Source organism: Drosophila elegans, unplaced genomic scaffold (genome assembly GCF_018152505.1).
Source record: "Drosophila elegans isolate 14027-0461.03 unplaced genomic scaffold, ASM1815250v1 contig_814, whole genome shotgun sequence".
Lineage (NCBI taxonomy): Eukaryota > Metazoa > Arthropoda > Insecta > Diptera > Drosophilidae > Drosophila > Drosophila elegans.
Genome location: NW_024546167.1, coordinates 1,817,752 through 1,841,982, shown reverse-complemented (window position 1 = coordinate 1,841,982; position 24,231 = coordinate 1,817,752). Strand labels below are relative to the sequence as shown.

Here is a 24,231-nt window from a genome sequence, read left to right as displayed (position 1 = left end):
GGGTTCTGCACGAAGCGGACGCGTTTTGTCACAGTTACTCAAAAGAAATCGTGAGTGAAGATCCCGGCTGACTGAAAGTCGTACTTAAGTGAAGCGCGCTCTTCGCCATGTGATCGATTGTAAAGAAATAGCACATAACTTTATGTGATAGTGTGTTTATTACTTGACTGTGGTGAAAGATTATTCAAACTCTTTACTGATAATTTAGTAACGGCATTTTTTTGTTGATACCATGCACATAAATAAAGTAGTTGCAAAGTTTGTATGGTGTATGTTTTAAGAACCATTAAATGTATATCAAAAAGTTTTACATACTGAATATTTGCTAGGTTGAAACTAGAAGACGATTTTTGAGGATCAAGATTAAATATTTGTATAACAGGATTTTGAAATAAATTTGGAGAACAACAACTAAATCCACAACAATGAAAAAAAATAACATATTTTATTTCACAAGATTTTTAAACACAATAAACTAGGAAACAGATTCCCACAGGTTGAGGAAAGTCAAGCGCAAAAAGAAAAGTTTCAAACAAGAGGTTTTTTATATCCTGTACCTTTAATAAAAACCATTTTTAATTTAACTCATTTGAAAGTGAATTATTTTCATTTGTAATGCAACAGATTAAGTAAATTTTGGATTTTCAAATAAAGGCGATTTTATATCGTTTAATTAGGGGTGGCTTTTAAATAAGTAAGAAATATATAAATTTAAAACCAACAATAATTTCCATATTATCTTTCAAATTGTATTTGCTTATTATATTAAAACCTATTAAAATTTCTCAAGGCCAAAAAATGTCGTTTTATGTTGGTAATAACAATCCTACATGAATGTCAGTCTAAAACATGTTAATGAAAATACATTTTTAATTTCAAAGATATTTTAAGAAATTATGATATTTAAAAATGTATTTGAAAAACAACTTACCGATCATATCCTAATAAAAAAAACCATGTTTGAGCTAGCCATCTATTTAAAGTTATAAAATATATGTTTATGTATTTCAAATATAATGTTATCGGTGTGTTTTATATTTCTATATCTAAGCCTATTAGAAAATGTAGAAATGAAATGAGAAATGAAAACGATAAAACAATTTCATGACCGTATAGTCATAAAATTCAATTGAGTTCTATGATTTATCTAAGTGAAAGTAATTCAAAAATACTCTCAAATAACTGAGTACCTATTTAACGTTAACCACAACTTCAATCCATACCACACACTCAAATGTCACTTGTCAGGCACTCCAAATGGGTAAACAATTAACAGTTAACTCTGCTAATGCACATTTCATGCCAACAAAAAGTAAACAAACATCGAGACTAACTCCAGGACCCTCAAAGTCCCGAAGTACCGCACACAGAGACACTCTCTGAATCTCTGAAAAAATCCCTAACAAACTTATAAGCGAATAAATGAATCCACCAGAGTTCACTTTGGGACAACTCGCAAAAAGATGTTGAGGGGGAACTTTGGTGCGATTGATAAAGGACTGCAGTTGTTGCCACTGCAACGCAACGCACAACAGACAAACACAACCGAAAACAGCAAGGCAAATATAAACAAAGAATTTAGCTTAAAAATACATTAACCCACTACATCCACGGAGAGTAGGGAGCTGCGGAGAGAAGGGCCAGGGCCAGGACTGCCAACTGCTGAAAACTTGCATACGTAATGGGGCAGTATATAGAGAGTCAACGCGTGCAACTACAGTGAAGCTTGGCTTGAGCTGGAAACTGCAGGATATATATATTTTCTGTTCTTATAAATTATGTTATGTTTATTAAATAGACAACAAATTAGACATAGAAAGAGAAATTACAAACAAATTGTATGTTAATAGTATATAGTAAGAATTTTGTTTAACACCAATTATATTATAAAACAATTGTCTTTTCTTTAAATTGAGCCTTATAACTTAAACTGATATTAACAATAATAGTTTAATTAATTCACAATCATCTAAATAATCCTATAGATAGGTTTCGGTCGGAATAGGTTCGATAATATAAGCATTGTGCTTTTCAAAATAAGTCAATCCTTATAAAAGTTTTCTTAAAGTTTCCTTTCATAAGATTAAGTTTGAGACTGTTCATTCAATATTTAATCAAAAAGTGGTATTTAATATAATATATACATATATGATTTTGTAGAATTTTTATGCCATATAACTCCGAACATAAGATATATCTATATTGTAGGAAATATTCTTGCAATAACTAAATCGATTTGTTTTAACCGAGAATAGAGGTCCCATAGTTTAACCAATAAAATAAAAATAAGTAAAATTAGAAATCTATATAATAATACATTATTTTTGCTTTTAGAATGAATTTAATTTTAACAATGAGTAAATCTAAAGCAGCATTATACATTTAGTTTTCACTGTAAAGTTTGGTTGTGTTGCATTCAATGCAGATCAATGGCAAGATACAGGGCCGGAGAAGGATAGTAAACTCCAGGATGTCAGCTGTTTCTGAACTTTTTGTCGTCAGCCAGGGCAAGGCTTATTGCCTCTTTATTTATTTCCATTTTTTTTCGAAATATTATTTTCTGTTCAGCTCTGTTTCGTTTTGTTTGCTGGAATTTGGTTTGTCGTTTGCTGTTGCAACTTTACAAATTGTGCAAACAAAATTGCAAAAATATGATGATAATGATGATGATATGGAAATATGGAAATTATATGTGTGATAGGAATTTTGATCAAAAGTGGACATTTTTTGATGCGCATATTGAAAAACTCTTGCCAATTTCACATTTGTGTGAATTTAATAGGGCAATTAAGGCGAATAGGAATTCGCTTGCAAAGGAGCCCAATCTAATTCCTATTGCGTACACTAAAATAGTTTTTTAATTTTACAGAAGATAAAAGTTTTCTTAAAAGTAATATTTACGTAAATTTTTTTTTTTTTTTTTTAATTTTTAATTTTTGCAATAGCTGCTAGGATACATAAACTTTGGCTTGATGAAGTTTGCTTCCTTTCTTGTAAATAAATTGTGGATACAAAAATTAAGAAGAACTTAATCAAGATAAAGGTATTGATAAAGTTGATCGCAGTGGGTAGGCGCCTAATAAAAGGAGGGACCTTTTAATTTTTAGTTATTTTATTTATATCTGTTTCTTTACATTTGAATTATTTCAATAGTTACCTTTAAATTGAGTTCTTCCTACAGGACTTTTAAATATAAATAAACAAGGCCACAGGTCTACTTAGCTTTCCATCCCGGCAACCTTTTTGCCTACTCAGTGTCCTCCCCTCAATTACCATGGCAATATGGAAGTTAAAAGCTGTCAAGTATTAAGCGAAGCTTAAGAGAAATCGCCTGAGGACAGGGACCATTTTGCATGGCCTGATGATTTACTTAGGGGACAGGGCATGGCTGTCAAGGCTTATTATTGTTTACAGAATTCCTTTTACATAATTTTAAGTAAATTGGACAACCACATTCCGAAACCCTTATACATGGTATGATCTTTACTGCCGTTACAAATATTACATATTTAATTCATTAGCTTTCCCCTAAACACTGCATAACTTTCATTTAGTTAATCTTTCAAAAACCCACAACAATTATAAGCCAAAAGTTATCATTCAAAAACAGAACAAGCCAAAGCCAAACACACACTAAGTGGCCTCATTAAAATTTAATTTCCTAGCATAAAAATAAAGGAAAAACACAAACACATTCGGAACAAGTTCCTCCCCCAACAATTTATTAATTTAATTACAAACACTTTGCCAAACTCATAAAAAAGTGCATAAAATTTGTTGGACTTCTTGTTCTTGTTTCTGATGGTAAATCTGTTTTGGTCCATACCAAAAAAGCTTCATCATGTGTGAGTGGTGTGGAGGATTTTGGGCGGCTGGGGCGTCGGCAAAAATTGCTTAATTTCATAAGCGAGTCATAAGGGAAAAAGTTTTGTCTCTGTGACTACGAGTGGGTTTTTGTGGGGAGCTCTGTCTGAGTAAGTGTTTGCCAAGCTGCGTGTGGACCCCACAAAAAGCTGAAGGCGACACGCTTAAAAGCCATAAAAAATATAACATTTTTGAAGAGAAAGTTTTGGATCAGATGGCCAAGAAACAGCAACGAAACAGAGTAAGGGCAGTGCGTGACACAACTATAACGCACAAGGCAGCTGGAAACAGACTAATAAAATAAATTGTATTTTTGCGTTATATATCATTATGCTAAGTTAAAGATAATAATTTTAAGTTTGTAAGCTTTATATAAAATAATAGACCGTGTTTTCTATGAGCATATTTTAAACGAGCACAATCTGAAGTAAATTTATGGGCGAAACGCACTGTAAGCCAATCATAGGACGTACTTTCTTGTTAGAGAAACTTAAGATATTACAACATTGACAGAAATAAAGTTGTAAAAGTATAAAATGAAGTCAAAGAAGTAAGAAGCAAGCCAAAAAACCAAAACTTAAGATAAACAACAAATGAAAAGAGCATTTAAATTAATTGGCATAAACTTGGCTGTCTGCACATGTGGAATAGAAACTTTTATTTTGCCAACTTTTCATAAAGTTCGCAGTCTCTAGTACCTTTACTTTCAAAGATAACGAATGCATTTTTCTATGAGTTCCGGTTAGGCCTTTCCCGAGTTTTAATTTTATCAACTACCCGCCAGGGGCTGTTCGAATTCCTTGTTCTGAGGCAAATCTTTATGACTTTTGGAAAATTCCGTTGGTTTTCTTTCCTTTTTGGTGGCTTAAACTTTGCTGCAACACGTGCGAACCGCCTACGCAAAGGGGGCGTGGCAGGCAGCTAACATGCGGGTCTATGGCATAATATTTTGCCAAACTTTATTGAATTCCCCAGAAAATCTGCATGCCATCTGTGTGCATGCGTTGAAAGTTACTAGACAGCAAACAATTGGGCAGGGAACAGGAAAGTGGGAATCCAGTGCATTGAAGGCAAATTTATGGGTTCTAAAGTCAAATGGAAAAATCCAGAATTAAGGCAGTTTTTCCCATTCCTTTTGCTCATGGCAAATGGAATATGTATCACTAGAAAAGAGTCCAAATTGAAAAACGGGAGAGTTTGAAATAACTAGACAAAGTCTTTAAGAAACAAATAGTAGTAGATATATTTCTCGTTTTTCTTATTGCGAAATTGAAACTTGTTCCTTAATTTTAAAATCATATTCTTTAAGTCATTTCAAAAAAATGTTAAAAGGACTTAACGATTCTTCTTATCAGGTAAAAGTTCTTTGCAATTAAAATAATTTATAAAAATTCAGTTATAACTTATACGATAAGTTGATTCAATTAAAAAAGTAATGAGAATACAGTCTAATTAAATAGATTTTATAAGCCTTGATTAGATAATTTAAAGCTTGCAACTTACAAGAATAAATTTATATTTAATATCGAGTTTAAAAATATGCTATATTCAGGCTAAATACCATTTAGAATTCATTTTAAAAATTCTGCACTCCAGTTTCACCAGATCCTTATAAAATGGTTTCACCAGATTGGCTTTGCTTAAACCACAATACATATTAAGTGAGTGCCCAAGGAAATGTATAAAGTAAACAAAGTCTAAAATCTGATAATTGCCACGAGCCAAAAACTGCGATAGCAAAACCGTGTGAAAGACTCCCGAACAAAAGTAAAAACACAAACAAACCCCGCGGCGTGCAAAAAACTAGAGTGGCGGAGCGGTGGTAAAAACTGAGCCAGTAGATCCGAGAGGATGCACTTTGGCCAGGAGGCGAGGCCATCATTGGGGCTCCTGGCTGTGGCTGAGTCGACCGCAACGGCAAGTTGATGTTGCCCCCGTCCTGGCATCTAATTGGGGCCCTCCTCGTGCTCGCGGCAACAGCGGGGGACTCCACCAACAAGATCATCTTGCCGCAGATTCTCAACGGCGGCGGCGTCGGGGGCATCGGAATCGCCTCGGGCAAACATCCGTCCGGCTCCAAGACAGTGGCAGTTGGAGCGGTTCCAAGTCTCGTCGCTGGAGCAGGAGGAGCCGGAGGCGGAGGAGGAGCTGTGGCTGGCAGCGGCGGAACCGGCAGCACGGTGGTCGGGAGCAATGGCGTGATTGTGGCCGGAGGCGGGGCCAATGTGCCGACCTCGAATTTAAACAGTGAGTATCTGGCATGACATATCTAAATGAATATTAAACTCAAGTCATTTTACACTGTGGTACAGAGCTTTTGTAATCAATCTGTTTACTACACAATTGAGTTTTCCCCCTTTTTTATTTTCCTGCCTATAAAATGCATTGCCGATAAAGGTCAAACTTAATCTGGTCATCAGGAAAATCATCTTGCTAGCTCTTTATTTTTATTTAATTTCATTAGTTACATAAATCAAAATTCGTACTTAGTATATTTAGTTATACCGTGATACGCAGGAAATTCAATAAGTTCTTATTCTAAATATTTACCCTTCTAAATAGGTTTTGTTTTCCATTATCCACTATTTTCTGATTATTTAGTTCATTGCTGGCCCTTTATTGTTACATTTTTAATCCCTCACCTTATTAGGTAACGCTTAAAGAGTTGTATTTGTTAAAAAATTAAAAACATTTATTCTGTAACTAGATTTATACGGCTGCTATAAAACATTTTCCAATTTATATATTTATACTTAAATTGCAATTAAAATAAATAGATTTTGGCAATTAGTCAAACAAAAATGGTGGGCTAAAAATTGTGCATTAGCATAGCAGCATTCATGCAAATAAAAAAATGATTTTCTATTTTAAAAAATGGTATATTTTCGATGATTTTTTAAAGGTTTTTCTTTGCTTAAACAAATTGAATTTGTTTGTAACTTGTATTCATTTTTTGTCCAACGTCTGAGAAATTTTTAATGTTTACTAATATTTTCACCATGTAACTTGTCCCTTGACTGGCAATTTTGTAGTGCAGTGTAAATACTGCAATCGCACTTTATCTTTATCCGCGATTGCCTTTTGGCTGCTTTCCGACTCCCGCTGCCTGATGCCATCAATAACACTCTGATGCCACGTGGGCGACCAACGCCCCCGCAGCGAATCATATTTGCACAGACAAGCGGGGGAAAGGGTCTCCAATACACCCACAGATTGAAGAGCCAGTGATACTGGCAATAGGGAGCCCCAGGGCAAAAGGTGATACAAGGCTTTACGGCAAAAATTGAAAGCCATCATGGCTTAGGTGGCAATTTCGCAGATATCCCCTTATCATGCACATGCAAACAAATTTATCACTAATATAAGGTTAGGATAAACTTAATTTGGAAAAAAAACATCTTTTATATTTTTAAGATTCAAGAAATAGTTTGATCAAATGTATAAATCAATTTAAAAAAAAATTTCAGAACTATGCATTACATAGCAGAGTGCTTACCACAACCCCTAATTTGAAAACTATAAAATAGCTTTTGAATATTGGTGTTTATGATTTATTATAATTTCAATCAGAAGTTTGCAACGCAGTGTTTAGCTCCCATGGAAAAAACCCAATTGTAAAAATAAATAAATAAAAACATGTAACTTCTAAATTTTATAAATCTTTTTAAAATGTAGTTCTAAAATGTAGTTGTAAGGAAATATGTATATGTATATACGTATATTTCCGAAATTTCTGTCCCAAATTAAATAGATAAAAAAAGTACTTTAAAAGTATTTTCCCAAGTTCAAAAAATGCCAAAAGCATAGATTGTTTCATAAGAGAAATTTAAATGTTACAATAACAGACGAGATTTCGATCCGAAGAAAAAAAGTTCTGAGTGTGCACATGTGAAATGTGTGAAGGGGAAGAATAAATCCAGAATGGTGACATAGCCGCGGGGCTAACACGCCTCCAACTCCGATCCGTCACACAACTCCTGCGAATGCCGGCTGTCATTGTTCTCAGGTGCAGTGGCAACAAAAGCAGGGGGAAACAGGACCAGCAACAGCAATAATGCAGTTTAACTGTGCACAAAATTCATTCAGGCAGCGCAATTTATGTCGCAACAGGCGACATTCACCGCATCATCATCCTCGTCGTCATCGCCATTGACATCGACATCCTCTCACTTCGTCGTCTCAACTGCCGATGGCCAATATCATAACCAACGTGTTTTTGCATTGCTGCGAATTTATTCATGAGTCGAGCACCTTGACTATGCAGGCAAAAATGCAATATCAACTTCAATTAAGTGTTGAATATTTAGTTGAAGACATTCATGGTAATATTAAGATGCTTGGTTGCAGAAATAAAATGAATAGTAATTTATGAATATATTTGTTGCTTCTATACGGAGAAATTTTCAATTTCTTAAACATTTTACTTTAAATTGTAGTAAAACACTGACATATATTAAATCTTTCTTCACAAAATGAAATTGCATGATTTGAAATGGCAAGCATTAAGCGGCCTACTGACTTAAGCATAAAGAAAAAACCAAATATTAGCAACAAAATTATACTCTAGCTTATAAATTGCATAAAGAATTCGTTAGCTGATCGCTACAAAAATTAAGTTAATTGGCAAGTCAAAAACCAATGGCTGCATATAGCTGGTCCTCATTTTAATATTGTCTAGTTATTTGCTAAAATAAATTTAATAAAAATTAAAGGCCTTAATATCAATGTAGTCTTAAAAATTGATTGAATTACTTTTCCTGAAAATGCAATGCCTTAAGTAAAAGTTAGCAACAGAAAGTATTTTTTTTTATCATATAGTAAGGGATTTAATTATATCCCATTCCTTGAAAACTGGCATCTCTATCAGACTTCTCATTTGATTGTTTGTTGTCACTGTTTTAGGGCGTGGTCGTGTGGGCGTGGGCGGACGGCTGAGACCCCAACAAAATTTATATGCAGACACGCGCTCTGGCGCGAAAATTGCAGCTGGATGAAATCCCATGATTATGCAGACTATTTTCCCCGCCGTTGGTGCCATTGCGTAAACGTTGCACGCTAGACTTGCAACAAGGGGCTCACAGTGCTGCCCTTTGCATCTATTTTTTGTCTCTTCAAGAGATAGTCACTCAGAAAAAGAAAACTATATTTTGTTTATCATGGTACTGACAGTTGAAGTTACATACTGTTTTATACGAGGCCTGACCTTTAAACAACTTTCCTTGATTATATATCTTTACATTATTCAATATAAAACTGGGTATACATTTTTTTAAGTGAGCTGGATTTATTTTTTGTCCGATAAAAACAATAAAATATATAACTTTAAACAACCGTATTTTAATGTCATTATCGAAATCTGTCAATAATTTTTTTTGTGCAAGAAACTTTTCACTAATTTATGCAACTCTTGTGTTATTGATTCATAATTAGTTGGGCTTTAAGGGTGCGGCCAAAATGGCGGAGAGGTGGGCATATTGTTTATATCGCCATGGCCTCGCGAAGTCAACCAAATTCAATTGACTTGTGCACATTTCGATTCGGCAAATGTGTAACTCTATATGGGCTGCTGTTTGTGTTTGAGTTTATATTGTGCATATGTACATTTGACTGGCAGGCACAACGGCCATCATAAATAGCTAATTAAGCTAAAGCAATAGTTCGATATCATTTCTGGGCCGTGAAATTAGGTTCCCAAATGAAATTTGCGCAAATATACATTTTAATTATAATCCGAACTTTTGTCAATTTATAAATCAGCAAAAAGTCACAATAAGTATTTCAATTTGAATACCTTCATTAAATGCGCTAATATAAACCTTTTTAACACGGTTTAATGTTATTAAAAAGGACTTATTTTAAATAGAAAATTATTTCAATAAATGAATTCAAAAAATCAGCTGAAATCACTTTAAATCGAAACACATTCGAAAGACTTTTAGAGTCCTTCTAAGCCGCACACTTCATTAAAATTGTGTGATTTGTTATGCATAATTGTTGCCTTTTCAGGAATGCGATTAAATAATTGCAACTCAAACAGTTTAATTGAATTGCCAAAGCTATTTCGTTAGGCTATCATGCTCAAAGCAAACAAAAATTGAATTTCTATGTTAAATATTTGCTTAGCTCAACTAAATTAGCAGCTAAATGAATGAAGCTAAGTCTCCTCCTCTTTTGTGGTCTTGTCGCCTGTGGAGTTTCAATATTTGTCTGAATAATAAAGGAAATGCTGCTAGGAACATTCCCAGTTGCTTTCGTAGCACAATTAAATGCATTTCGGCAAATTTGTTGCACGGTCATTAAAAGTTTAATGATTGCAGCTGGCTGCAGCCGCGAATGAAAATTTCCGCATCGAGTGTTGCAAAAAAGAGTTTAACTTGTTGATGTTTGAAGCAAATATGTGCGTTCGAACATGTGTTTAATTATAATTGTGCATTCCCGGAAAATACCCGTACAGCAGTCGGAATAATGAGTCAACGCAAAAATCAATGATATAATTATTTTGCATCCCCGAAATCCATATTTCGAACCACTGCCGCCGCCGCCGACGCCTTTTCGCCCGCAGCCAAATCCGAAAACATTTTTACAATTAATTTTCCGCGCATAATTGATTTTTATGGTTTATTTGATTATGCAAATTCATGAGCGGCATATTGACATAGAACTAAGACAAATAGAAATAAAATTGAATAAATATTTTATGCACTTAATGAAAATAAATTCATTTTTAACTATCTTTTTTAATACATTATGTGTTTTGCAGTTGTCGTCGAAGAACCCGAATTTACTGAATACATCGAAAATGTAACTGTACCTGCTGGACGTAATGTTAAACTTGGTTGCTCCGTTAAAAATCTGGGCTCATATAAGGTGAGAAGAAGTTTTCTTTTCCGGTTTCTTATTTTATAAGTGGTGGCATAAGTTTCTAAACGAAACTTGGTTTAAATATAATGCATAAAAATTCGCTTTAGTTATAACGATAATGTAAGAACTATGGTACGTAATTTAATCAAAAATATAAATGTATTTTTAGTAGAAATTAATATAAATTTATAAATCTCATTTATTTATCATTGTCTTCATTTGTCTGTTGCAACAAATTCAACAAACCTTTACCACTTAGCATTTACGATTAAATACGTAAAATCCCGCACTTAAATCACTACAAATATAATTTTTACAATTGGCTAAATCCATTTAAAACCGGAGTGAGACTTTCCTGAAAAGTGCTGACATCGTTTCGCTTAGTTTTTATGCATCATTAGCCGTTCCCTTTTGGCGGTGAAAAGAAGTCCAAACAGAGCAAGAAAAGCGACGGGGCCACGATAAATGGGGTTGTACAAGGGACGTGAAATGATTTATTAATTAAGCAGCTTGTAATGAGTGCTAATGATTTGATTACTTAGCATAAAAACCATGTCTTAAAAGATTAGACTGGGAGTGCATAGCAAATGAGGTGGGATGAGCCCGCTAATTAATTTTCATTGAATGCAGACTGCAATCTCCACATCCCCAACATCACCAACTCGGCCATTCGCTATTGAGGCTATCCGAATGCTTTTGACGGGTCTTAAACAGATCATTACCATGAATGGCGGAAGCGGTTTACTTGCACTGACTTTGGCCATCATTAGGGGACACTCAAAGTGCTGGATTCCCAGCTCAAGTAGCCATCACCATCACCATCGCCGGCCTTGTTAGCGTGCTGGCTCCGAAAACCCATCCAACGGTATGTCGGAACGCAGGAAATAGAATCAAATTGAGGTGTAAATGAGAGCAACAAAAAAATGTGTGCAGCAAAAAGAAGAACGTGCAGTGCATGCAAGTAAATGGAAAAGCCCTTGGCAAACTCCTGCCAGAGAAACGAGAGACCCGACTTGGCTTTAGTCGAATGGCATGTTTAAGTAACTGGGCGTCTGTGAGTAAGGCTTCGCCTTACATATATTGGCTGCATGTAATTCATAGCTATCACCACACACACAGGACTCTCTGCTTTTCCCTTTCAGAACATGCAGGAACTTGTAACCGGTTGCGTTTATTTTTATATGCGACACTATGATGCAATTTTCTCGCTTCCGCCCCCTGCCATTTCCATTTCCCGCCCGTTCTTTTCCCTTTTTCTCCCCCATTTCGACTGCCGATGCTGAGCTGTGAAATTGCTGGATGTTCCATATACTACGTGTGTGTAGTGACAGAACGCAAAAAAAAGAGACGTTAGGATGTTATTAAAAAGTTCTCGCTTTTTTAAGCACCAGTAGTGGTAGTGGTTAAAGGGTTCAACCGAAAATTAGACTAAGAGTTAAGCTTTTATTTTTAGTATTCTATACTTGGTTCGGGTTTTAATTAAATTACATTTTTTTCTTTTTTTTACACAAAAACTTTTGAGTAATTAAATATTACTTTAAGCAAAGCAATGATTACAAATTATTTTTCCCATTTTTAAACCCTTGGAGTGGCTATTATAATTTCAGTCAGAAGTTAGCAACGCAAAGTAGTCTCTCAGTTGTCTTCCCGGATCGAACTACTATATCACGTAGCTCCGAAGAAAGTTATAACTTTGTTGTTTTTAACTATTTTTGTTTTGTTCTTCGATATACAGTAATGGTTTATTATTTTACAACTACGGATAAAATTTTTTTTTAAAACCGGCCGACTTTATCATTTAGCTTCCATGAGAACAATAGGAATATTTAAAAAAAAATAATGTAACTTCTCTAATTATCAATTTATTTTTAATTCCTTAGGACATAGTTTAATAATTAAGATCTACGCTTAAAATTTTATTCAAATCGGAAAACTATATTATAGCTTTTCTAGAAACGACCGAATAATTGATCTGAAAATTATCAAGGGTTTTATTGTTTTATACATATTCAAATTATATAAAAATGTAGATGTTTCGATGACTATCCGAGGTTTCTTCCTGTTTTTGTTTTTTTAATAATTTTAATTTAAGTTTTTTTTTTTTTTAATTTGCTTTATCTTATAGTTAGTTTAGTTTAACGATAGTTTGTAAGGAATGTATCACAATGTGGTTTTCGATTTATCTTTTAGGTTGCCTGGATGCACTTTGAGCAGTCCGCCATCCTGACCGTTCACAATCATGTGATCACGCGCAATCCGCGCATCAGTGTCACGCACGACAAGCACGACCGGCATCGCACGTGGTATTTGCATATAAACAACGTGCACGAGGAGGACAGGGGTCGGTATATGTGCCAGATCAATACGGTGACGGCCAAAACGCAGTTTGGCTACCTGAACGTTGTGGGTAAGTTGTGGGGAAACTAATCAAAGCGGCAAAGCGGAGTACCTCGGGGATTTTGTTGGTGCTCCCAAAAATCCTGTGCAAATACGCCGCGTATTAAAAAATAATTTATGTGCCTTAAAGCGTGGTGCAAACATGGCGAAAACAAAAGCAAAAGCAAAACAGAAAGCCGGTCCAGAACCGAATCCAGGAATCAGGACGAGGACGCAGGCCAGTACCCGGAACGGAGCACAGTTCAGTGAATCCTTTGCCCAGGCAAAATTATTTTCCCTGCCTGGGCAAACAACAAACAAATTATTAAAAATGCATGCGATATTTGTGGAGCAGGGAGCGAATGCGCGTGCTTTTAATTAAAAAATGTGAGAAACAGAAACGAAATTATATGCAGACAATAAAAGATATCAGACACAACTTTAAAAATGGAAAAAACGTAAACATAGTTACATTAAAATGGTTTCTAGTGAAATTTAAAATTAAAAGCTTCCGAAACGGAAAGCCAATCCCTGATAATTATGTTAGCTTAAAAATAAGTGACAGTTTTTATTTGCAATAAAATTGAATAAACCAGGTTACCCGAATACATTCGAATACAAAAATTGAGCACATGTTTCTGGCGAATGACCAATAAATGCTTTTCTATTTAAACGAATAATGAGAAATGGGAAAATAATTGCTGTGCGACAGCGGGGTTCATATTAAAAGCAATTTCCTGATGCTAAACTAGAGTTTGTCATGTTTATTCGCAAATATTTATCATGCATAAATACGAGGGCAGAGTTCAATTTTAAATGGGCGCTGACTGCATCTATTTAAGAGGATTACCGGTGCGCAACAGTTTAGCGGATATTGCAGATTATTCGTTATTCCCCGATTTTCACTGATTTTCACCCCGCAGTTCCGCCCAACATTGATGACTCGTTGAGCTCCAGCGATGTGATTGTGCGAGAGGGCGCCAACATTTCGCTGAGGTGTCGGGCGAGCGGCAGTCCCAGACCCATTATTAAATGGAAACGCGATGATAACTCCCGCATAGCCATCAATAAGAATCACATAGGTAAGCGCGGATGCAGTGCATCAATCATTTAGCACTGTCCCCTGTCATTTTCCATTCCATTTTCCCCCCGTTTTCAGTGAACGAATGGGAGGGCGACACCCTCGAGATCACTCGCATTTCCCGGCTGGACATGGGCGCCTATCTGTGCATCGCCTCCAATGGGGTCCCCCCCACGGTTTCCAAGCGCATCAAAGTCAGCGTGGACTGTAAGTACCCCAGATGGGAGTGTTTTTGGTTTTGGTGATAGGACACTGATTAAGGGACCCCTAGAAACTGTGAACGTGTATAGTTATATAGTTAACAGTTTGGTTAGCTATTCCATAACGTGTCCACGAAAGTCGACTTAAATCTAAATACAAACGTTGTTATTTCTGTTCATAGTCTCTATTTTTCCGTTCCGGCTTTCAATTTATTTTTGTTACGTGCGTACTGGGAATATTGTTGTTTGGCTGTTGAAATTGTTGAGTTTTTTCCTGTACACTTCGTGATTCGCTGCCGCTCATATTTCCATTTGTCGGCAGCGGATTAAAGTCGAACATCCAGGAAAATTGTCAGAGACTGATGAAAACTACTATGGAGCAGAATGAATAAGGATCACATAGGTCCAGTTTAGCTATAAGAAAATATTTAATTCACTTAGACGGCTGAGGAGCTGTTTAATTAAGGTCAAACCTTATTCAACCGCCTTTTTTTTTTCGTTGAAAGTCTTTAGAAAATTCCAGGTTGAGGTTAAATAATTTCTTTGAAACAATATACGATATATTATGTTATAAACTTGGTCTAAAAATGTTTGGTTGGACCATTTATATGGCAAGTGTATGAAATCAAATTGGTTTTTTGTTTATATAAACATTTAACATTTTAAAAAAGAAAGAAAATTCTTAAAAAAAGTAAATTCTTAATTTGTATTTAAAAATTCTTTTTTTTAGTCATCTTAAAAAATAATTATATTACAAATTTTGTTTTATGTTTGGTACCGTTAAACCAGTAGTTTTAAAAATGGCAAGTTTTGTTGATGTCAAATGTTCTTAATGAAGAGCCCCAGTTGGGTTAAAAAAATTTTAAGAAATTGATTACGGTAATAACAATATTAATGTTGTAATAACTTTTAAAAACAGTGTCAAAAATGTTTGTTGGCCTTTAAACTTATTTTCTTTCTGTTATTTAATATTAATAAAAGAAAGCTAGGGAAATTATCCATTTTGTAGAATTTTTAAATTATTGTTGTCTAATTTCTAAAATGTTGTTCATTCTTAACCATTTGTAAAGCATATTAATACTTAACAAAATGTCGCAAAGCATAATTTTCTCATTCCTTAAAGCTGCCTCACATGTCTGAGTCTGAAGTCCCGCAAAAACCCCACAAAGAGGCCCATGGTTACGGTTTTTTTTAATCGGCAGGCAACACACTTGTAGCTGCTGCAGTTTGTGGCTTATAGTAGAGCGGGTAGCTGGACAAAAAAATAAAAGACGGAATCAAATCACTGCGTTTGCCGTTGTGCACTTTTTAAGATTTATTACAGCCGACAGACACATCACATGTGCTGTCAAGTCCTGTCATTCCCGGGGAGGTGGGCGGCTTTCAGTGGGCGTGGTCGTAGTCGTGGTCTAGGTCGTCACAGAAATTTGCTCGTTTGCTGTCACTTAAAAATGCCGCAAGCATAAATCTATTTTTGTTTTGTACACGACATTCGGTGCTTTAACCAAACAATCCGCCGTCGAACAGTGGTTGCAATCCCCTCGTGGCAATAGTAAGCCAAACTGGGCAGAAACCAGTTCCAGTTTCCGTTAACAGTCGGCAGTGGCTAACCTCTGGCCAGCAAAAAGTGCAATACAAATTACGGTTGTGCAAGGGGTCGCAAAAAAATTGGCAAACTACAAATAGAAGAGCCGAAAATACCTTGATTGCCGCAGATGTCCTCCATAAAAAAATACACTCTATTGTTCAATGTGTGTGTGCGAATCCCCTAGACAAAAAAAAAATTGGTGTATCTAAAGGACAACATTGGTGAAATTGGTGTTGGGCTTAAAGTACAAATAAAACTAGAGAAAAAATTTATTATGTTATTAAATGTAAACAAATAGTTTTAATATTTTTCAAGCGGAACTTATTTTGGCGGTAATATTAATGTAAACTTATGTTAATATTTATTTTTTATTTAAAAAATGGACTGCGATGAAATAAATTATTATTTATTTGTGTGTAGTAAAAATTCATTGATTAATATTTTATTCTTAATAAGGGGATATTGATATCCAATTAAGATCATAATATTTTATTTCCTGAACAAATTTCCTTTTAAAGAACTTCAATAATTTTGTATTATCTCAAATAACCATTAAAGGCTTTAAAGCATGTAGTTGGGTTTTTTATATTAACAGCCACTTCCCATCCACACACATAACCATTTTCAATCCTCCGATAGCCCTTACAATCGATGATTGCCCAGCCAGACGCAACTTTTAGTCTGGCAATCAAGTCGATCCCATCATTCCCATTTCGAGCCACACTAATTCCACAAATATTGTCCCTGCATTTTGCCCCGGCAGGGCAATCAATGGTCCGCAACTGTTCAACAATGATGCTGCTTGAACAGTAATCCTCTCGGCCGTCGGCCATCGGCCATCTTGCAACCCCTTAACGAGGCTTCATTAACGGCTAATTTTCAAGTTGTTTACACTAGCAGTCAGCTTACCTTTTTTCTTGCCATTTTCAATGGAGCCGGGCGGAAAGAAAAGAATGTCACTCAATGTCCGGGCCAAGCAACCCACCCACCGTGCTAAATTATTGTTGACTCAACGCGAGTCCTTGTGGCACTTAACAGCTGCTTGACTCGCTACTTCCCTGCGCCAGTACTTGCCCGACTTGCCTTTCCTTTCGCCAATATTGTCGCCACTCAATTGTAATTTAAATCAGTGCCCGAGTGAAAGGAGTGGAGGAAGCTGTTATCCCGGACAAATGTTTGTCCTTCCCCGTCCAGTCCAGTCTCGGCACTCGAGTCCTGCGCTTTTCACTCGACTCCCTCGTTTTTGTGTGGGCAATTAAAATGAATGGAAATAAAGGAAACGACGGCGACAACTTCAAGGTGATTTCTGCTTGACTTTCGCTTAAGAGCTCCGCTCAAAAGTTGTCTGGGGAAAAATGAACAGAAACAGAAATTATATCAATATAGAATATCTGTACTGCATACGAAATTAGCAAGGAAAATGTTTCGCCTTTGCTTTTTGCCTTGGACGCTTTTCCTTTGGAGTGGCGCAGGTTAAGGGTCGTTTGCAGCATATGTTGTCCTCTTGCCGGCAAGAGGCGAACTTTGGCCATTTCTGCTCCGGTTTCGGTTGCACACAAAGGCAACAAATCAGTATGCAGTCAGAAATACGTATGGCATAGGAACCGCTTCTCTTCGCAGCCGGAAACAGAAACTGAATTTGTTGCTTCCTGCTTGCTAAGCAACGCACGCCACAAAAATAAACGTAGTGTGTGTAGATGTATGTGTGTCCTAGCCAAAGGACATGAGGACATAAGGACATATGCAAGCTGTCACAGTTGTTTTAACAAATTGTTCGGGCCGTCTGTGTATTTCCCCCATATTCTATATACCATAAAAATCAAAGAAAAATCATCGTGTTTATGTTAAAGAATCTGCCAATCAAAATGTTATTGGTAAATTGGCAAATCAGAAAGCAGTGAAAGAAAATTGGTTTTTGTATCTCCTCAGCCGGGCGTATAATTGGTGAGCAGTACCAACTAACCCACTTGACCCAACTCGTTGACAGGCTAATTAAGCCGCTTACTTCGTCACACTTAAGCTTGTTTTGATTAAAAGGATTATACCCAGCCCTGATGGTGCCACCGAGCGAGCACCTCATCAAAAATACAAAAGAGCCACGAGATACTTTTCATAAGCGTACAAAGCCGAGCGGGGAAAAGCCGGGGCGCTAATTTGTGTCCGAGCTGATTAAAAATTCAATTGGACCATCAGCAGGACTGCTTTTCCGTGCCATTTTTTGTTAGCCTTCAGCTTAATTGCCAACTCTTGGTGGACATAAATCAACAAAAGGTAAAACAGGCAGACAAATGACAAGGCGGAAAAAAGCACCGAAGAATATCCATTGTGCCCCTTAATGATGATGAAGATGCTGATGACACTCGGATGCTGACAATAACTATAGGCGAAACGTAGTGCTCGAGTGTTCATTAGTCCCGCTCTCTGCGACATTTCCCCATTTAATATCTTAATTAAAAAAGTGTGCGCCAAATGCGCCTGAAGTGCGGAAATTTTTTATATTTGTTTTTTTTTTTTTTTGAGGTGCCAAAGGTTGGATTTCCATAGATGTCCTCGCACATAATTACAAAGGTGCAGGCGGTGAAAGCGGTGCAGGCTGGCAGTCAACTCAAGATGGAAAAAATCCCGAATAATGCTATTCATAAGATTTCGTTGCAAGGAAATAGTTTCTTTTTTTTTCGTTCTGTTCGAGGCTCAAGAACTTTCTCCTGGTGACTCGTCTTGACTTGCAATTTAAATGAAAATCAGTCTGGGGAGAAAATGCCTGCTTAAATCAAAACTAAAAGAGCGCATTTGCATACACCCAAAAACAGCAGGAAAAAATCTATATGAAATATATGCATATACACTTTGCTCTTGAAACTTTGTTGTTTGTCAATAAAAAATGGATAAAATAACTTCCAAAGTTGTCAAATGAATTATAGAGAACTTGACCACAAGTTTGCTTCCTAGTTGAGTTTATGCATTTGCTGAGTTGAACTTTTTTGATTACAGAAGTGAGTGAGCTGCAATTTTACAACTGAAATGTAAAATGATTTAATAGTCATTTAGGAAGGGTTTTTCGTGCTAAACAACTAATAAGTGTATGAAAATATTTGAAAACTTATTTGCATGAATTGTCTTACATTCAGTTCCACCAATGCTGCTTATTCCCCATCAATTGGTTGGTGCTCCAGAATATTCCAACGTTACCATCGAATGCTTCACTGAGGCACATCCCACATCGCTGAACTATTGGACACGTGGCGAGGGACCAATCATTCACGATTCGCACAAGTACAAGTGAGTACCGAAACCATATATATTTATAAAGTAAGTGATTGAAGATAGAAAGCAAACTTCGGCAACCCTAATTTGATATACCTTGCAGCTATTACAAGAGTAAAATATTATAAAAACCTACTACTATGAGTATAAAACTATTTCGATTTTCCGTTGAGCTTTTCAAAGTTTCCTATATTAGCTATATGATATCGTTGTACAATGTTAATAATATTTTAACTCTAATTTTGGAATAGTAAGCCATTACAATCTCTAAGTAGATTGAGCTATATTTTTATTTATAAGACTTTTTGAAAAACTTTATACAGATAGCTCTTAAACTGAAACGGACACTACTGACTCTTTTGGTGATGCTGGTCAAGAATACATATACTTTTTAGTGTCCAGAATATATCCCTAACTAAGTTGCGCACTTCATACCCTCTGCAGGGTAAACAAATATAATTAAATTCCTTTTTTTAAAAGTGTTTCCTCTTAAACCTCCTTACTTGCAGAGTTGAAGCTACAATCGGATTGCCAGCTTATAAAACCCATATGAAGTTGACCATCATAAATGTGAGCAGTGGAGATGATGGCATTTACAAATGTGTGGCCAAAAATCCCAGAGGCGAAACGGACGGCATTATACGCTTGTATGGTAAGTTTAAAAGCAAAGTAAATATACTGAATTCAATTCAGACAAGTTGGTGGCCATTGCTTTCTTTAAGTTCTTCGCTCGCCAGTTCAATCCCAACTAATTAAGCTCTCCATGTCCGGCGGGTCTAATAAAGGACTCGAGGCATTGAAAAACTACCGCATTGGCCTTAACACAAATTGACAAATCTAAGCCATTTAGATGTTTGTCCGTGCCAGGGAGAAAGCCAAATGAAAGGCCAAAGTGAAAGGGGCGAGAAAGAACCTCGGCCACATCCGTGGTCTGACTTAATTGCCTGTCTACGAGGCAGAACTCACTCTCTTGGCCCGAATGAACCGGAATAGCCGCCCCAAAAAACGGGGAAGGACGAGCTCGTTGAGCGGCCATAATAATCAAGCCAGTGAAAAATCAAGTCACGTCCCTTCACCAAGGTGTGGAATTTTTGGCCAGGCTGCTCTGGCTTAGCCGGCGAACTTTCCTTCTGCAGGCTCCCTCAGCCTCATGTGATCCAATGGCGAAACTTGGCTTTAAACTTAATGTGCATGTGCATGTATGTGCCACAAGATTGGTAGCAAGTTAATATCACGTATTTAGTTTAATTACGTGATGGATTCGCTACCATTGAGAACGTTTTTAAGTTATCGATTGTGAAAATGGTTTTGCAATTTCTTGGCAGTGAATTCAAAGTTGCACCGAGAACATAGTCCACAAAACCAATATAAAAGCTTTAACGGGCAAACCTACAATATAAGGCATTCAAAAGTGTTCAGTTCACAAATAATTACAATTTATTTAGAAAGGTTTAGAACAAAAGAAGTTAACATTTTTGGTGTGGGAAAATTGGTTTTACAAATTATATCAAACGGCATTTTTCAGTTGACATTTTAATTAATTTAAAATTTTTGGTTTTTGTCCATCAGAATGGGACAAAAGCATCATTCCAAAGCACATTGCATTTTAAAATATTTGGTTACATATATCCAGCATTGATTTTCCAAACTGACCTGGCATAAATTTCAACATCCAAATTATAATTTCAACAAATTGAAATGGGAAACGGAAAAGGCCCCCTGCTTTAATTATGACAGTTTTCTGGGTGCCCGGCGGCGCACATAAATATGCATATTGACACATTATTATGAAAATACAAAATAATTAGCATTTTGCGAAAGCCACTGAGGCGTATGAAATACCCAACAAGAGACAAGTGCAAAAATTATTCAGAATGAGACACAAAAAATCAGTAAAATGAGACTGCATCAAAATTTAAATAAGTATAAATGACGGAAAAAAATGAATCGAAACGTGCTGTAAATGCCAAATTGAAAAATGTAAATTTTATGAAAACAAGAACATTCTCCCACAAATAGAATATTTATTGTGGCGTATATTTATATGGACTTAAATAAATGCAGAGTAAATGAAAACACAATACAGTGCAATGCCACAATCAAATAAAACTGTGCTTTTTTAAAGACTCCATTGTAAATATTTTGACAACATCAGAAGGCAAAGCTTATTATGGATTGACGTATGGATTTGCTTTTGATTTGGTTCAATGTTTCAACTAATGTTTAAAAAAAAACGCAGCTATTCTTGAAGCTCGAATTAATTCTGTTTGGTTTTTGTAAAATGCATACATTATCTATAATAATCAATATGGAAAATGATTCCTTCTTTTCAGTGTCCTATCCTCAAACTACTGCCTCATCGGGTCTATACTCCACCGATTCACATTGGGGAGAGAACGGGATCAACAACAACTATGCATATGGTGGCTCCGATTCCACACGATCCATTTATGCGCAGGATAAAAGTGAGTTAATAATAGATGTCTTCCTAATATCTACTTCCACCGAGCACCCTACTTATTCATCTGTCCCTACTCACACGATTTCTTCGGCTTCTATTTGTGCTCTATTTCATTTCATGCCCATCATTTCATGGCCACCCATTCAGATACGCGGTATCAATCGAATTTGAACGAAATCGGTTTATCTGAACAAAAATCCTTCCTAGATAAGACGCAGAATCCGCTGTTGGCCAATGGCAATGCCAACGGGGCGGATGCGGAATCTAACGGAGGCCACAAATCTTCGATGGCCATTGCGTGGCTGTTCGTCGTCATCTCGACACTATTGTTAACAATCCAAACTGCGGTTGGTTCTAGCCTTAGCGTAAGTCTATGTTAGTTAATGCGAATCTAGCTTAGAGTTACCTATTTCACCTAAGTATGGGATAAGCTGTAAGGCTTCATGTTAGCGAATAAAGTATATACTAAAACATATATGTGTAATCGACTAGTCCCTAGTGAAACAGACCCTAATTACGATCCGCCCTTCCCTCATATATATTCCAAAATATGTATATGTGAATATACAGCTTGGACAGCATATGTATAGCCATCAATCACAAAACCCTTAGACGGGAGTCTATATACACTCACATTCGCATCTATGTCTAGGAGGTACGACAAACCAACCAAAGGGTAAATGCAATTTCATTTTGCTTTCAATGCTGTGCTTTCAACTGAGAACGTTTCATAGTTATCAACTTAACAAACCACGGTCTATATAAATATGCATATACATCTATATATTCGTGCGTTAAACGCTGCTGACTCACACTTGCATATAAGATTACACTTAATTATATAATTATGCATATGCCTTAAGGATTGCAAGCTGAAATGCAAAATAAACTTAACATAAGACACCACACATATCGATCATCGAAATTGTTTAAGTAATCCAAAAATACCGAACCACATATATATATATATTATTTTTTTGAGTTCAGGGAAACAAGCGGCGATTTAATTTATTTCGACTTTTAGTGGATATAAGCTTTGAAAACAAAAAATGAAATAATTTTATATAAAGAAAAGAAAATAATAATAGCTATGTTGCAGCCTATTAATTATTAAATATTTCCTACAATAAATATTGAGAACTAAACTGCCAAAAAACCAGGTCATGCTCTGTTTAACATTCGTTTATATAATTTCAGCTATCGTATAGCAGTTTAATTAAGTTCATTAAATGCTTCTACCACAGTTCAAACAATAAAATAAATATCGTTCATCATAAGCCAAAAAATTAATTACGATGTAACTAATGGATTAATAATAATGTAAGATAAAACGAAATGTTAAACATTTAAGCTAAAATAATACAAAATAAAATTGTGTTGCTTTAAATACAAATTGAAATATAAAACGAGAAGCATGTTGAATGATGAGAAATATATTTGAATTAAATGCAGAGCTATGGATACAATTGAAAAGATATATACATATGTAACATTATATACAATTATAGACCTACGTATATACAAAGAAACACACGCATACACGGACTACACTTATGTAACATGTATTTAAGCATATAAAATGAGTTGTAACTGAGGCATTAAATTAAATAAAAATCCCAAAAAGACAAAAAATCAACTGAAATGGTATTCAGGGGATGATGAAAGTGAGAAAATTGAAATAAAAAAGAAATGCATCAGCAAGAAGCCAGAATGATGTGTTAAATGCTTAATTAGCAACCAAATTAAACAACGCCGCGCGCAAACAACGCCAAACGTTAATATTAACAAAAAATAAACAATAAAAAAACCCTGCAAAACATTAATAAACAATTAACCTTGTTGCAGTTTTTTATGCTCTGATCTAGCAAGTGGCTGGAACTCTGACCGCATTTTATTCGTTATGCAATTTTATTGTATCCATTTTTAATACCCATTCCAATAAAAACAAAAACCATAACAGCGATGAATACAAAAAAAAAAAACGGTCGAAAAAGTTTTGGAATCCGACTTTTATATACTCTTAAATGCATTATGCATTATACAAACGAAATCATCACATCCCTTTTTCCAATCACTTGTCGAGACTGAACAAATTTAACGACAATAAAGCCCAACGAACAGTTTTGATAGCAAAATAAATAGAAGAACATTGAAAATTGTTTCAGTTCTTAAACTCTTAAGTTATAAAAATTAAGCATAGGTAAGGACGTGTCTATATTGAATATCTTTTTAAAGTCTTACAAAAATTATAATACCCCCGGCAAAGGTATGACAACAAGGGAAGTTGCTTAAAATTGCCATATTCAATTTAATTATTATGCGGACGTGTGATGTCTGTGGGCTTAACATCTGGGATTGCGGGATGGGAATGGCTGTGTGTCACTTGAATTTCAATGACACAAACGCACCAAACTTTAGTATGCATTTTTCATTACGCTTTTTAATCATTTGAAAGCGCAACCAGGACTGCCATGGTTAATGAGGCATCCCAGCGGATGTGGAAGATCATGATAATGGCTTATTGAAGTTTACAAAT

At 35.7% G+C, this 24,231-nt stretch overlaps 1 protein-coding gene across 4 annotated transcripts; it reads left to right on the top strand.

Annotated features, from left to right (window-relative positions):
- Positions 1–22,722, top strand: LOC108142014 (lachesin). Of its 4 annotated transcripts, none has more exons than XM_017265686.2 (10): positions 1–50; positions 5,461–6,111; positions 10,625–10,731; positions 12,916–13,132; positions 14,025–14,183; positions 14,261–14,389; positions 19,099–19,249; positions 19,744–19,886; positions 21,568–21,699; positions 21,903–22,722. In XM_017265686.2, exons 2-10 carry the CDS (start codon positions 5,790–5,792, stop codon positions 22,073–22,075), a joined length of 1,533 nt encoding a protein of 510 aa, XP_017121175.1. In that variant the 5' UTR covers positions 1–50; positions 5,461–5,789; the 3' UTR covers positions 22,076–22,722. The 4 variants fall into 4 exon arrangements, with proteins under 4 accessions (XP_017121175.1, XP_017121173.1, XP_017121174.1 ...); XM_017265684.2 differs by having other exon boundaries at positions 21,843–22,722; XM_017265685.2 differs by lacking the exon at positions 1–50 and adding an exon at positions 170–269 and having other exon boundaries at positions 21,843–22,722.
- Positions 22,723–24,231: the final 1,509 nt, after the last annotated feature.

What these genes read in the sequence shown, in the direction of transcription:
- LOC108142014 (XM_017265684.2), top strand. Translation starts at nt 5,790, where the DNA reads ATGTTGCCCCCGTCCTGGCATCTAATTGGGGCCCTCCTCGTGCTCGCG. An exon ending in AAAATCTGGGCTCATATAAG is followed by an intron (nt 10,732 to 12,915) that starts GTGAGAAGAAGT and finishes TTTATCTTTTAG; the next exon opens with GTTGCCTGGATGCACTTTGA. An exon ending in CATCAAAGTCAGCGTGGACT is followed by an intron (nt 14,390 to 19,098) that starts GTAAGTACCCCA and finishes TCTTACATTCAG; the next exon opens with TTCCACCAATGCTGCTTATT.